Here is a 13491-nt window from a genome sequence, read left to right on the forward strand (position 1 = left end):
ACGCGCACCCCCAGCACCCTCGTGCGCTTTTGGGCCGGCACATGTACGAGGCGGGGTGCCCCTGCTTTTTTCTTTTATTGTTTTTCTTTGCTGTTAATTGGTTGCTTAAAAATTGTTTGGGATTTTTCCTCAAAAAAATTTAGGATTAAAAAATAATATGAATTTATAAAAAATATTCACGAAGTTCAAAAAAATATATTAAAAATATTCATAGATTTGAAAAAGTGTTTCTGGCTTTCATAAAATGTTCTTGAAATTTTAAAAAATTCCGTATTTCAAAAATATTCATGAATTAGAAAAACAAATCTTGACTTTCAGGAAAATTCCAAAATTTTAAATAATTAATAATTTGAATGTTTTCCCAAAATTCAAAAAAAATTCCATTTAAAAAATCAAGAGATTTTAAAAGTAAAAAACTTTAAATAAAAAACCAAAATACCCCGAAAATAATACAGAATAAATCCGGTTTAAAAAAAGGGGAAGACCCCGATTCAGGAAACAGGACCGAGCAGCTACGCGGAGCGGGGAGCCCACCCGTTTCTGTGGGCTCCGATCAACTCTTTCACTGCGCGGCGCTGGGATACTCTCAAAAAATAAAAACTTCCCGACCCGAGTGTTCAAAAAAAAAAAAAAAAAACTGCCGGAGCCGAGCCGAGTACGAGGACCCCAATCCAAATCGCCTCTTTCCCTTCCTCCTTCCTTCTTCCCCGTCCCATCTTCTCGTTCCCCCTTCGTACGCGGAAACCCCGCCTCGCCTCCACCCACCGCCGGGGTCCAGCCTTCCGCTTCCGCCGCCGTGGTGCTCGAGGTAAGCGACCGTGACGCCTGCTCCACCGCCCCCGTTTTCCTCCCGCGTATTCACATGATCCGAGACCCTCGCCTTCGGCGTTCGCGTGCTCCCGTGCGCTCGTCTCCGTTTGGTTTGCCCGTCTCACGGTCGTCGTGTTCGTGGCTTGTGCCTAGCGGCACCTTCCACTTTGATTAGGGTTCGTTAGGATGCTCTGGCCTGCGCTGTGGTTCACCCCCTCGGGTACCTGATCGTACAAATTGCCGCGGAGATGGGGAGAGGCGTGGTGGGCCTCTACCCTTATCTGAGCCCCTCACTGTTTCAGCATCAACAAAACATACTGTTTCTTACCGCCGATTACGACCCCCTTTCCGGCCCGCTGCGTTTCCGCATGTGATTTGTGATGACGGAGTTCCCGGAGAAGGTTCATTCTGTTGTATGGGAAGGGACGAGAGATTCCTTGTAGCTGTGTGTACGCATATCTTTAGTCGTTCCGCGCCATCATTCCTGAGGCAGAATTTTATCCACTTAACTTGTGGTTTTCCATAAGTTGGTTTGAGCATGAGCAAGGTAGTGCATGTTTAGTTGTGGATTCCGTATTAAATTTTTGGCATTTGGCATTACGTACATCCAGATCTGAGATTGTGAGAACCACGCTAAATGTTTCCTCAAGGTGGTTATTAAACCACAAGATTGCATCTTATGCATTTGCTTTTATCTACCATCTGGAGAAGAGAAATTGTCTTGTTCAAGATTAACTGATGAAATTGAAGCCGTCAATAGATTCACAACCTCGATGTATTTCCACTTTGCTTCTTGCTAGCAAACATGCCCCTGCGTTGCAACGGGAGAATTAATATCTTAGCGACGTAGTGCAATAATAAGCATGGTCAAGACCCCTCACCCCCCATGACAACACATCCGAACGTTGTCAATCTTAAGATGATGAGCTCGGCCATCGTGCGACACACCTGTCATTGAACTGCGCTAGCGCAAGGGGATGCTTAAAGCTTTAGAAATTAATCTCGCCAAGCTCGACGTGAGTGCCGCCCTCCGCGAGCTACTCTCTGCAACCATTGGAAAGAGAGGAAGAAAAAAAAAACAGAAGCATGTTTCATCCTACTACTTATTGCCTAGTCCACATGATCTTTATGACTACTATTAAATCCAGTCTGCTTTAGTAGAAAACAACTGTGTTGATATTGTGGCTAGCCTTTATGCTAGATTTTCAATCGATTAATTGGTAATAAAGCTACTCTTTTTTCTTCAACATTATGATTTCTTCATTGTCAAATCTAGCACGTGGATTTCCGTTAGAACACATGAATTAGGCTTACTTGGTGCAAATCTAGCACGTGGATTTCCATTAGTTTATTTAGTAGAAAACAACTGCGTTGATATTGTGGCTAGTGTTTATGCTAGATTTTCAACCGATTAATTGGTAATAAAGCTACACTTTTTTCTTCAACATTATGATTTCTTCATTGTCAAATCTAGCACGTGGATTTCCGTTAGTACACATGAATTATGCTTGCTTGGTACAAATCTAGCATGTGGATTTCTGTTAGTTTATTTATAGGGTTTTAAATGGCCGGAGGGCCACGGAGTGGAGGAGTCCTGATTTATTATTATTAGGCCCGGCTTGGCTTAATTATCTCTGCTGTCTTTTTCCCGGTCTTCGTTGGCATAGCGTTCGCTGATTGGAGGAGCATTCTTATAGGCACCAATGCATGCGTGAGCAGGAGCATTCTCTCTGTGCATTGCATGGATAACCAATGCATTCTTTATTATTAGGTCTCTCTTTTATAGGCACATACACATGCTGTTTCTTGGTCTTGTTTCATTCTGTATTGGGCCTCTCCTTTCATAGGAACTGATGAACACGCCCGTTTCCTTCTTGGGTCTGTTTCATTCTATACTGGGTCTCTCTCTTTATATAGGCACCTGCTGTTTCATCATTGAGTCTTCTCTTCTTATAGGGAGCGTGCAGCCACCCGGTTAAGTTAAATTCCTTCGTTCCCCATGCCGGGACTCACACCTATTTTTGTTTATTCTCAAGGCGCCTCCTTAATTCTGTAGGGAAGTCCCCAACATATTTAAGTTATGAAAAATTTATGTAAAGAAGCGAGGTGGGACTATTAATTATCAAACGAACAGTCTGTTATAGCACAACCAACAACTGGCCCAGTTGGCTGTATATAGTTGTTGACGGGGAGGTTAGGTTGTGAGTTCGATCCTGGCTCGAAACACCTTTGTATCAATATACGAATTGGCCCGAAGCAGTGCTTTGCTAAATATTAATCTTTTTTATTTTATTTTGGCAAATCGTTTTTCTTGGTATTGCGGGTTGATTCTCATATAGATCAGGGATTTTTTGTAAGAAAGTGCGTGACAGACCAAGCATATCACCGCCCTTTATTAGTAGGTATAGAGTATAGATTTGAATATGTTTCCACTTGTATGATTGAACTATGGTGAATACAAGAACATGGATTGGTTTATTGCTCCTACTTCATTTATTGTTCCATAGAAAAAACTCACGCTGTCTGTAAATCTACAGGCTTGTCTTTGGTGAATTCGGCGATTCAAGCAAAAGAAAACCATGAGCTACTTCCAAGCTACAACTTGCAAGCCTCATACTGGGCTCATTGTGGACAGACCCATAACGGGTCTTGGGAAGACCTGCAGATTACTACCTGTTCCCCAGTATTCCCTACGGTCACGTCCTCTCGGATTTCGCAAGCTTGATAAGCATATCTACCCACGCCTTGTTCTTGTTGCTGCTAGCCATCCAAGGCTTACTCCTGTATGCGCCTCAAGTGGAAAAGGGAACCCTGAGATTGACAATGATGTAAGCATATTCCGTGTTTCTATGCTTGATTATGCATGATGAGAGTATGTGTCTAAACCCATAAAATAGTCATGAATGCTATTGTTCTTTTCTCAAAGCGAACTAACATATCTGTCATTATTTGTTTCAACCTTGCTCCACCTTCTCCCAAAACATGCTTATGGCATGCTCCTGAAACTAAGATATTTAACTCATGTAATCTTGGTTGGTCGAAAGGCTATTTTTGCTTGTGTCTGATATTTCTCTGTTTTGACAAAAAAACTGACGATTGCTTATTTGATCAGAATAGAGCCTATGTGGGACCATCCAAGTTATTGTAGCAGACACAGTTTTGTATTCATATTCAAACAATATTCTGGGTTTCTAATTAGGTGCATGGTCTGGCTTGGTCATAGAAGTAAACATTAGCTGTATGGGGCACTAGAGTTCTATATTCTCAATTTATGCACCGTATGATTTGTGCTGGAAAGGTGCATGTACATACATTTGATTTGGTTTCTATTAGGAGTGTGGCAGGACAGTCTGCTTAACTTGTTTGTTGCCTTGTTACAGCCCTTTATGGATCATTTGAAGAAGGCCATGGCTGATGCAAAAAAGCCACGACCCATACAAGATGCGCTGAAAGAGAAATTCACCAAGCTGAGAGAACAAGCATCTGGTGGAGGTGGAGGGAATGGAAACAGGCGTGGAGGCAATGGTGGTTCCGGTGGCCCAGAAGATGAATCATTCAAGGAATCATTGGATGAAGTAGTCCAAGTTATCTTAGCAACTGTTGCTTTTATACTTGTGGTAACTATCACTGCTTTCTTCTTGTGTTTATCCTTTCTTTCAGAATGCTATTTATTTGCATTTACCGCTCCTGATTTGTAAACTGTAGTGTAGCTCCACTTTCTAGTTATGTTATAATGATTAATGGCTATTCAGCAAATAATTAGGTTATATTTTAGGAAATTTCTTGTTATATAGTTAGTTTTTAGTACAATAACTGTGCCATCTAGCATTTTCCTTGTGATTAGAACCAGCATCGGATCATTTGTACCAAAATAGTTTTCTATGAGTATGTTTTAGTCATCAAGCGCTGTATGTTGACAGATAGTTTATTGCTGGTCGCTGTTTGGTTCGTGTTGTATTGAAAGATTTTAGTTCATTGCCAGTCGCCTGCTTGGTTCAGGTTGAAATATTTTAGTTCATTGCATGTCGCTTGCTTGGTTCGGGTTGTAATGAAAGATTTTAGTTCATTGCTGGTCGCTGTTTGGTTCGGGTTGTATTGAAAGATTTTAGTTCATTGCTGGTTGCTTACTTGGTTCGGGTTGTATTGAAGATCGTGTGTTAGTTATGTACTGCGTACCATGTGCTTATGAAGTAAGTTTCTTGTGTATGAATAGGTTGCATCCTCCACATGCAATATGGGAATAACAAGTGACCTTTATACCTGTACAAAGTCTCATAGTTGTGTATTTGTGCTTAGCTTGATCCTTAACATTAAGCACTCGTGACTTTAATCTCAATCACTTGTATTTTTGTGTGATGGTGTGCAGTACATCCATATTATCAGAGGGGAGGAGCTGTACCGTCTTGCGAGGGACTACACTAGATATCTGGTTACTGGTAAGCGAACTGCCCGGCTGAAGCGCTCCATGCAACAATGGCGCAATTTCTCGGAGAAATTCATGCAAAACGAGGGCTCTCAAGAAGAGCGGTACGAAAGGCCAGCTGCTACGGAACCCATGTGGTGGCAGCAGCCTCAAAAGTTTGTTCATCTTATGGAGGAGCTTTGCAGAGGGAACTGGCGTCCACATGCCCAGAAGTCTTAGTTCTGGCGTTCCACCGTCCTTTTTTGACACTTGAAAGAATATGTTGGGTGTTGTGTGGGTGAGATGGGTACTGGCTGCGTTTCTTGGCTGGAGCAAAGGTTTTACATGGATGGAGTTTCCTGATGGGGCAGATGGTGTTGTTCTTTGTTGGTTAGCGTGTATTTCTGTCTCTGGTTTGTCAAGTATTTGAATGTGGGTATAAGTTGTTGGAAATTTTGTAGTCGAAGAGACCGATTATTCCTTATTTATGATGGTTAGCCTGCTAATCAGATGTAGGTCATGGCTGGTCACCTATTTTGCGATGGATCGAAACTGTAAAAGCCATATGAGAACCAATGTGGCTAAATTGAAGATTTATCTAAGCACTTGGTCCTTGGATGTCGTTGGCATCCTTTGCATTGGTTTACAATCCTCTAATACAAGAAAAGAACATGGAAGATTAATACCACTGTGCAATGAATATCATGAACCAATGTTTCAAGACCAGTTAACGAGTTCCTGATGTAATGTATTCCATCTATCTGTTTCTCACGCTCTTGCTGCTGTGAAGTATTGCCTGAAAAGAATAGGGATGCGATGCTGTCAACGAATGTGTGTGGGTGTCCATTTAAAAAAAAATGTTTGTGGGTGTCGTCGGTCTTGCTCGCTGGGTGGCGTGTAATGTCATAGTCCAGTGATGGTCATTTCCATGCACGCAAGGCTGCGTCGACTTCTCTCTTCGTCGGAGCAGATCAAAGCTCCCAGTGGGTGCTTTATCTAGTTCTGCAAACTCCAGGGGATGAAATAACCGGTTTCAAAGCTCAGGGGGCAATGTGATCGTTTCCTGAAACCTCAGGGCGGTTGCGTTGACTTCTTTCTGTGTCTTGTGGCGGCACTTCTCTACAACTTAATGAATAACCAGAGCTGCTGATGTGTTTCCTAGGAGAAAAAAAAACATGCATCTGACAAACAAAATAAAATAGCTCCACTGTTTTCTGTGATATAGTTACACAAACTGTCCGTGCGTTCAGCGCGAAAAGTCGAGTAAAATTCTATGGTCATTCTTGTGCCTCTGACTCGAGTCTCACATATTACAGTGTAACTGGAAAGCGTCATTTCTCATTCACAAGATGCATAGCCATTTCTTCTTCGGAATGAAGGAACTATTCGTCACTATGAATTTCACTCAGCAGCGAAAAATGCCAAAACAAGCCAGTGGATCAGCTGTCATCAGCGGAAGAGCCTTCCCCAGCCTTCTTCTCCTTCTGCTTCTCCCTCCGCTTCTTATTTCTCAATGCAGTTTTGCTCATCTCTCCTCTGTTTCATTTCCAAGGTTGGTGAGTTGCATAGAGCCAAAAGTGACATAAGATAAAAACAAGAAAATGCAGGCCGTGATGAAGAAACTGACCCGGTAGGAGCAAGGCCACCGAAAAGCTGCGATTCAACAAAATAATGTGGAAAGTCAGTATATGACATAAGAGCAATGAGAGCTTTCTCACCCACTTGAACTACGAACAGAGAGTGCTGCAGGTAGTATAACATACAGAGTACAAAATAATAATTAACTAAGTGTTTGGTTCCAGATTGGTAATGCAAACGCAAATCTAACGTAAATGGTATGGGCAAAGATCATATTTTGTTTGGCTACCTACGTTGTAACATTAATGAATACTAGAGTTTGGTATGTATCAGCCGAGGACGGCGTAACCACCAGCTGGAAGCATGGTGTCCAGGTCCAAGCCGAGAAGGAAGGGACACAGGGGACACCAGTGTAGCACTGTAGCTTCCCTACCGCGCATGGGGAGCGAGGAAGGAGGACACATCGTTCGTGTCTTGGGGGAGATGTCGAATTGTAGCGAGGCCAACAGCTTGCAGCAGCGACGGTGGCTGCAAAGACAGCGACTGGTTGCGGCGGCGCCTGCAATGACGGGTCGTCGACGGCTGGTGGCGGTGGCACCGCGACAGCGACGCTTTAACCAGCATAAATCGCAGAGAAGAAAGCGAGGGGGGACTATAGCGGCTTTTCATTACGGATGATTTCGACCGGTAACAAATTTGTACTAGGCTTGTCTAATACCGTGTTATGGGATTACAGAGCAACCAAAACAAACAAGATCTGACGGTATCCATTAACGCTGTAATCAGGTTACGATACAAAATCATGAACCAGCAAACAGTATTGTTTCAGTGAAATGTCGTAGAATGCGTAATGTCATTGCACATGCTGGTAATCTAACCTGACGGTATCCATTAACGCTGTAATCAGGTTACGATACAAAATCATGAACCAGCAAACAGTATTATTTCAGTGAAATGTCGTAGAATGCGTAATGTCATTGCACATGCTGGTAATCTAACCTGCGGGTGCAGGCAGCAATGGTATACTCTTTTCTAGTATATTAAAAATACTCTGCAGGAATAAACAAACAAATGCCAAATGTCGACTCGTTTCTCTAGGTAATAAATGAGTTGGTGGGACATCTTCCCGCAATATATATGTGCTCTCAAAGACTAGGCTATTACTGTTTGACCACAACATTATGCACATGCAGTGTGCTGCATTGCAGGACTTCAGGAGCGACCAGAAATAGCTCAGTTCGAGAGGAAGGCGGAAACAGTTTGGGTTTTATTAACCTGGCACCTATTCATTTACTGGTACACTTAGCAAGATCGCTTTGAAGAATGGATTCATCCTAGGATGCCCATCATGATTATTCATATGATTTTTTGGCATCACATTTTTTCTGTTCTTTCGACATTCTAGTCCACATATCAAAGATCCCAATTCTTATGAGGAAGTCTGCAAAGTGTGCTCAGACAGCACCGTACCCTTCGGTATGTATAAAGTGGCAAGCGAGCAAATGAAGTCAAAATTTGATTCCCCACAAAATGTCAATATTTGATCAGCACAGGGTCAGTGATGCGTATAACAGATGTGATTCGTTCTATAGTTTGTGATAGCAAGCCCAGCATTTCAGGATAACTAGAATTTGATGTATCTCTCATATTTACCTTGTCTTGAAGCGCTGCAGTGTGCTTTGATTGAGGTGGACGGTATGCTCCTGCAGGTTTTGCTGCTACATTTACAGGAGCCTTGCTTGATGTTTGTGCCGATTTAGAACCTTGTCCTGAAACTAGACAAGTCAATAGGAGAAAATAATTTGTCCAGACTTGCTAGCATGGAGCATAAGATAATACTGGAACCTTGCTTCTTTGTTTCTTCAATTTTTAAGCCATTCAAAGATATCGTGAGCTCAGCAATGTCAACAAATCTTTCAGGAGATTCTGGTTTCCAGTCAACCTGCACAATTGAAAAGCAACAATCATGAGTGCAATGTGAGGGCTTGCATATATATTTCTTCAACACGTTACTAATTGTTTAGGACCAATGGGGTACAGATAACAGAGAAGTGGTTATATGCTGTCGACATACCTGATACAGTTTTTCAAATTCCTTTATAAACTGCAGAGATCCAGTGTGGTCAAATATTTTTATTCTGCACCAGGAAATATAAGATAATCATGCAAGGATCCTAAACCATTTCCACTAGCATGCTAAAGCTGCAGGAAATGTACCTATTATCTATTTGAAGCCTTGGAGCTGTTGTAGCAGTCATAAAATGGCGACCATCAGGGGACCATTCACTTATGACAGACCATTCAGCCTTTGCTTTCTGTATCAACTTCTTTTCTGAATAATCCCAGAAAGCCTGGACAAAAAATACCCTGTGAGCTATGTGGCAACCACTTGAAGAAATATTAAAAGATGCCCTTTTTTGCTTTATAGTTTGTCCTAGAAATATTAAAAGATGCCCTTTTTTGCTTTATAGTTTGTCATAGGTTCTCTTAAACCACATAAGACTTCCCCAGTCAGAATGTTCACTCATTCTAACTGTTAAGGCTATTGCCTACTACAAATTTTAGCGGAATGACATACCATATCACCAGGCAAATTACCAAATCCAGCTATAACAATAACTGGTGGACAAACTTGGGTTAAGGATATCACCAAGCTAAACATGATTTTTTTCTTACACGAAAGAAATAACATTAATAATTTGCTAGACGCATATTGCTATGCTAATAACTATACTATAACAAAGGGAGTGTATGCTAAAGCGAGCATGAGCGTAGAACTCTAATTCTACGCTCCGGCCGTATCACGCGCCGTTCGGCCAGTACACACGGACCACCCACACACGCACCTAATTTTCTTAAGGTAGTAAAAATACGTGGCAGATATGGTAACTGAATTAATCGATTACGGCTACACCCACTGGTTCCTCGTCTCGCTAGAAAATTAGTACACATAGTAATGGGCCATCCAAAAAAAAGTAACAGAATTAATTACGTTACAGGCTGCACACACAAGTTCCCGCTCGTCATAGTAATAGATTAACTGTCATTACTACTACTTGCATCGGTTCAATCTGCACCATTTTTCTTTCTTAGTTGTTTGGTAGTAAAATAATTAGGTTATGTAGTAATCCGTCTATCATAGTAATAGAATCAAAACCATTACCATCTAGACCTTATTTCTAGTAAAAAAAAAACGAGAATCTAGTAAATATAGTTGGATCTAGTAGTAATTCGTTCTGTCCTAACTAAATATCTTGTATAGAGCGGAAAACACTAAATAAATTATGAGCAATCAAATAAAAAAGGAAAAATGTCCATGGGCACTGAACCGGTGCATAAGCAGTAACCCAATTAATGTTGTTACTATTTCCCCCATAGATCATTACTATGTAGCTAAATTATATGGTGGGACGGAGAACGTGCAGATGCATCAGTAATAAGATTAATTCTTTTACTATACTTTCTTGTGATTTTACTATCCTCCACAAGAAAAATAGGTGGTTATGCTGAGTAGGACATGTGACCCGCCCGTGCTCCTATGGGTCGGAGCGCATTATAATCGTAATGCGCTCTAGCGCACTTTAGCAACCCTATATATATACACCCACTCAAACCAGAGAACACAGCACGACTGGCTGATCAAATCATTGCAAGGATACATCGCCCTTTGGGGTTCCATCTTATCGTATTATAAGGGCCTTCACCAAGCTCATGAAGAGGATTGCATTTTTTGTTGAATATTGTTGCTTTGGCAGGCATAACTGAGTTTCAGTCAAGGAACACTTGTGCAGAAAACAGCAAGACATTAAATCTGAAATATTATGGTTCATGTAAGAGTAAGGATACATCCATAGACCACAGCAAACTCTGAACCTGAAGAAGACCACTGAACATCATGCACTGGCCCCTCCTTTTCTGCAAATTGCTGATAGAATTAGTGACCAGACTTTAAAAAATAGCCTTGTGAAGAATTTCAAAAACTAAGAACTTACTGAGAGGAACAATTCCTTCAAAGGCCCTATCAGTTGTCAAGTAGTGCAACTTGGTTTCACCGTAGTAACTCTGGTTGGTTTTATCCACATCAGCTTGGGAAACAATAAGAAGTCCAGTAGACCCCTTGTTCCAGTGAAACTGAACAGTTGAACAGCGAAAAAAGCTCCTGCGGGCAACAACTTGGTTTTGTGCATCCTTGTCACAAGAAAAGATCTGAACACTGGCTGGAACACCCTACTTACAAGAAAAAAGGAAGGAGAAAGATAGCAAAACCATTGAGTTTGTGAAATTAATTCACTGTAGAAACACTGCAAAAGTCAAAAGCAAGTAAGTCATACCTTTGCCTCTGGGACAAATCCAGCAACATGAGATCCTGGAGCACTTGCTAGCTGCAATGCAGCTATGCCTGGTAATCTTACCTTGTACACAATCCCTTTAGTGAAATCATTTGTGTCAAAGAACTGCATCTCGTTGGTCGCCATCCGACAAGCGACTGACTCGTCCGCAGAAAATTGAACCATTGGCCTATGAATTTAATCAACATGTCATGCACCAGTAAGCTTTATGCATCTCGTCACCCATTCCAAACTATGGCTAAGTTAAATTAGCGGTCTTAGGTGTACAGTCCGTTTAGATTACGTAGCACCCTAGAAACAAGAGTTATGCAAATTTTGAAGCATCCAAGGCCTGACTAGTTGGAATCATTACCCCGGGTGTGAATCAATATTTGTTGAACTACACTAGGTATGGATGTCTTAGAAGTTAAAACAATAGCACCACAAATCTAGGATAGTCGTACCTATTCAGTAGTGATTTCAAACATTACAAAGGGTGATAGGAGATATTTATGTGTATATGCAGCTTTGGAACATTCATATACATCTATTGTATTTTTATCTCTCTCTCTCTCTCTCTATATATATATATATATATATTATATTATATTATATTATATTATATTTACTTTTATCTACTACTTAAAAAGAATGTAAGGTTCCCGTTTCACTTTTCTTCCCACCACCCCTTCGTCCAACCTTCCCCGTATAATAATGAATCACCTTAATTTACTTACCTTGTAAACCAATTTCACTTTAATTTACTTATCAAATTTCTAATCAAAATGTAAGGCAAATCACGGGCAGAATTTGATGAACATTTATTTACAAAATCACATACTATGGGCAGGTAAATCACTAATGATCAACATATAAGGTAAATCACGGGTAGAATTTGATGAACATTTATTTACACAATCGCATATTATGGGAAGGTAAATCACAATTTAACGTACTAGAATATTTATACCGCGTTGCAACACACGGGCATTGTTCTAGTACTTTAAAAAGAACGTAAGGTTCCTGTTTCACCCTCTCTTTTGTCGAACCTCTCCTTCGTCCAACCTCACTATATATGGTCCCACCTTCCCTTCTCCTGTTTGATTTTGTTCCTCCCATCTCTGATTTTTCTCCCAAATAGTAATATTCTTTGGCACGTCAACAAGTGCTTAACAATAAGATGGCAATTTTCCTCTCATATCTGATCTTTCTCCTAAATAATATTTTCTTTGGTAAGTCAACAAATTCTTACCAAATAAGTGCTTAATCTCATCTACTACTAAAATGTTTAGACTCCCGTTGCAACCCACGGGCAATTATTTAGCAATGAAATGCCTGCAATGAACTAAAGGATACAATTGCAGATGCACTTCACTCCATCATATGAAGTGTTCAGCCTCACTATTAAAAGTTGTACATGTATAATTAAGCATCCAGGTTCATGAATCATAATTTAAGCACCAAAGTTCTAGTAGCACGAACCAATTGGCCTTAGACAAGTTCTTCTGGTAGTGCTGGTAGAGCGCCGTGGCGGTGTCAACGTGCCAGACCGTGACATTTTTGACCTGCGGCGAAGACGACTTCTGGAAGGTCTGCAGGTACGAGCCAGTGGGCGAGAGCGCCGCGGAGGTGAGGCCTGGGAGGTCGAAGGACCTGATGACGGAGAGCGAGCTGCAGTCGTAGACGGTAGCCGAGGCCGAGGCCACCGTCGCGAGGAGGCGGGAGCCGTCGCTGGAGAAGGACGTGGCGCTGCACGCCGTCTTGGGGAGCCTCTGCGGCGGGCTGGAACCAGGCGGGTAGGGAGGGCCGGGCCACACCGTGAAGCCGTCGGGCTCGCGCACTGCGGTTGGCCCCAGTCGCGCGTTACGTCAGACGGGCGCAAGATTAGGGGAAAGCACCGTGAGGGGAGGAGGCAGCGTACCTAGGATGGCGAGGGATGGCTGCTGCGATGCCATGGCCGACTGCGCGAGAAGGTCTCGGGGACCGGCGGAGAGATCAGAAGCGGAGCTGCGGTGGATGCGGCGGCGCGGCGAGGGGACTTTGCTGGATGCGGGTGGTGCCTATGTCATGCCTTCCTCACTGACACATGGGGCTCATTAGTTTGTGGGCCTCAGTTTTTGTTAGGGCGTTGTGGGCCTTAGTTCGTAGCAACAGAAACGGAAGAAAAACGTCCGCGGGCCAATAAACAGATTGCGCTGCATTCCTGGGAAATGGGGCGGCCCATTCTGGCACGAGCGCTTTTTTTCTCTCAACAAAAAAACCGAGTTTCCCTCAAAAAACAAAGAAACGGTTTTCTTTTAAGGAGCTAAATAATTCAAATCCCTATTAGAAAACAAAAAACATATTTTTCAGTACAATTTCTTTGAGAGGGTT

The 13491-nt window shown here is 42.1% G+C and overlaps 2 protein-coding genes across 2 annotated transcripts; one reads left to right on the top strand and one right to left on the bottom strand.

The window, feature by feature from the left end:
* The first annotated feature begins 650 nt into the window (after positions 1 to 650).
* Positions 651 to 5848, top strand: LOC125513726. Its single transcript, XM_048678905.1, has 4 exons — positions 651 to 808; positions 3348 to 3638; positions 4191 to 4427; positions 5177 to 5848. Exons 2-4 carry the CDS (start codon positions 3390 to 3392, stop codon positions 5450 to 5452), a joined length of 762 nt encoding a protein of 253 aa, XP_048534862.1. The 5' UTR covers positions 651 to 808; positions 3348 to 3389; the 3' UTR covers positions 5453 to 5848.
* A 546-nt stretch (positions 5849 to 6394) lies between these two features.
* LOC125513725 (eukaryotic translation initiation factor 2A-like) lies at positions 6395 to 13200 on the bottom strand. Its single transcript, XM_048678904.1, has 13 exons — positions 13040 to 13200; positions 12601 to 12958; positions 11122 to 11308; positions 10783 to 11017; positions 10637 to 10705; positions 10450 to 10551; positions 9369 to 9409; positions 9008 to 9141; positions 8865 to 8928; positions 8636 to 8732; positions 8444 to 8559; positions 6840 to 6865; positions 6395 to 6748 (listed from the first exon to the last, which is right to left on the bottom strand). The coding sequence occupies exons 1-13, from the start codon at positions 13071 to 13073 to the stop codon at positions 6652 to 6654; spliced, it is 1560 nt and encodes a 519-aa protein (XP_048534861.1). The 5' UTR covers positions 13074 to 13200; the 3' UTR covers positions 6395 to 6651.
* Positions 13201 to 13491: the final 291 nt, after the last annotated feature.

The sequence above is a fragment of the Triticum urartu genome, chromosome 6 (assembly GCF_003073215.2).
Source record: "Triticum urartu cultivar G1812 chromosome 6, Tu2.1, whole genome shotgun sequence".
Classification (NCBI taxonomy): Eukaryota; Viridiplantae; Streptophyta; class Magnoliopsida; order Poales; family Poaceae; genus Triticum; species Triticum urartu.

Coding starts and splice junctions, on each gene's coding strand:
- LOC125513726 (XM_048678905.1), top strand. CDS start 3,390: ATGAGCTACTTCCAAGCTACAACTTGCAAGCCTCATACTGGGCTCATT. Junction 3,639..4,190: donor ACCCTGAGATTGACAATGAT/GTAAGCATATTC, acceptor GCCTTGTTACAG/CCCTTTATGGATCATTTGAA. Junction 4,428..5,176: donor CTGTTGCTTTTATACTTGTG/GTAACTATCACT, acceptor GATGGTGTGCAG/TACATCCATATTATCAGAGG.
- LOC125513725 (XM_048678904.1), bottom strand. CDS start 13,073: ATGGCATCGCAGCAGCCATCCCTCGCCATCCTAG. Junction 8,733..8,864: donor AATTTGAAAAACTGTATCAG/GTATGTCGACAG, acceptor TCAATTGTGCAG/GTTGACTGGAAACCAGAATC. Junction 8,560..8,635: donor TGAAGAAACAAAGAAGCAAG/GTTCCAGTATTA, acceptor GTCTAGTTTCAG/GACAAGGTTCTAAATCGGCA.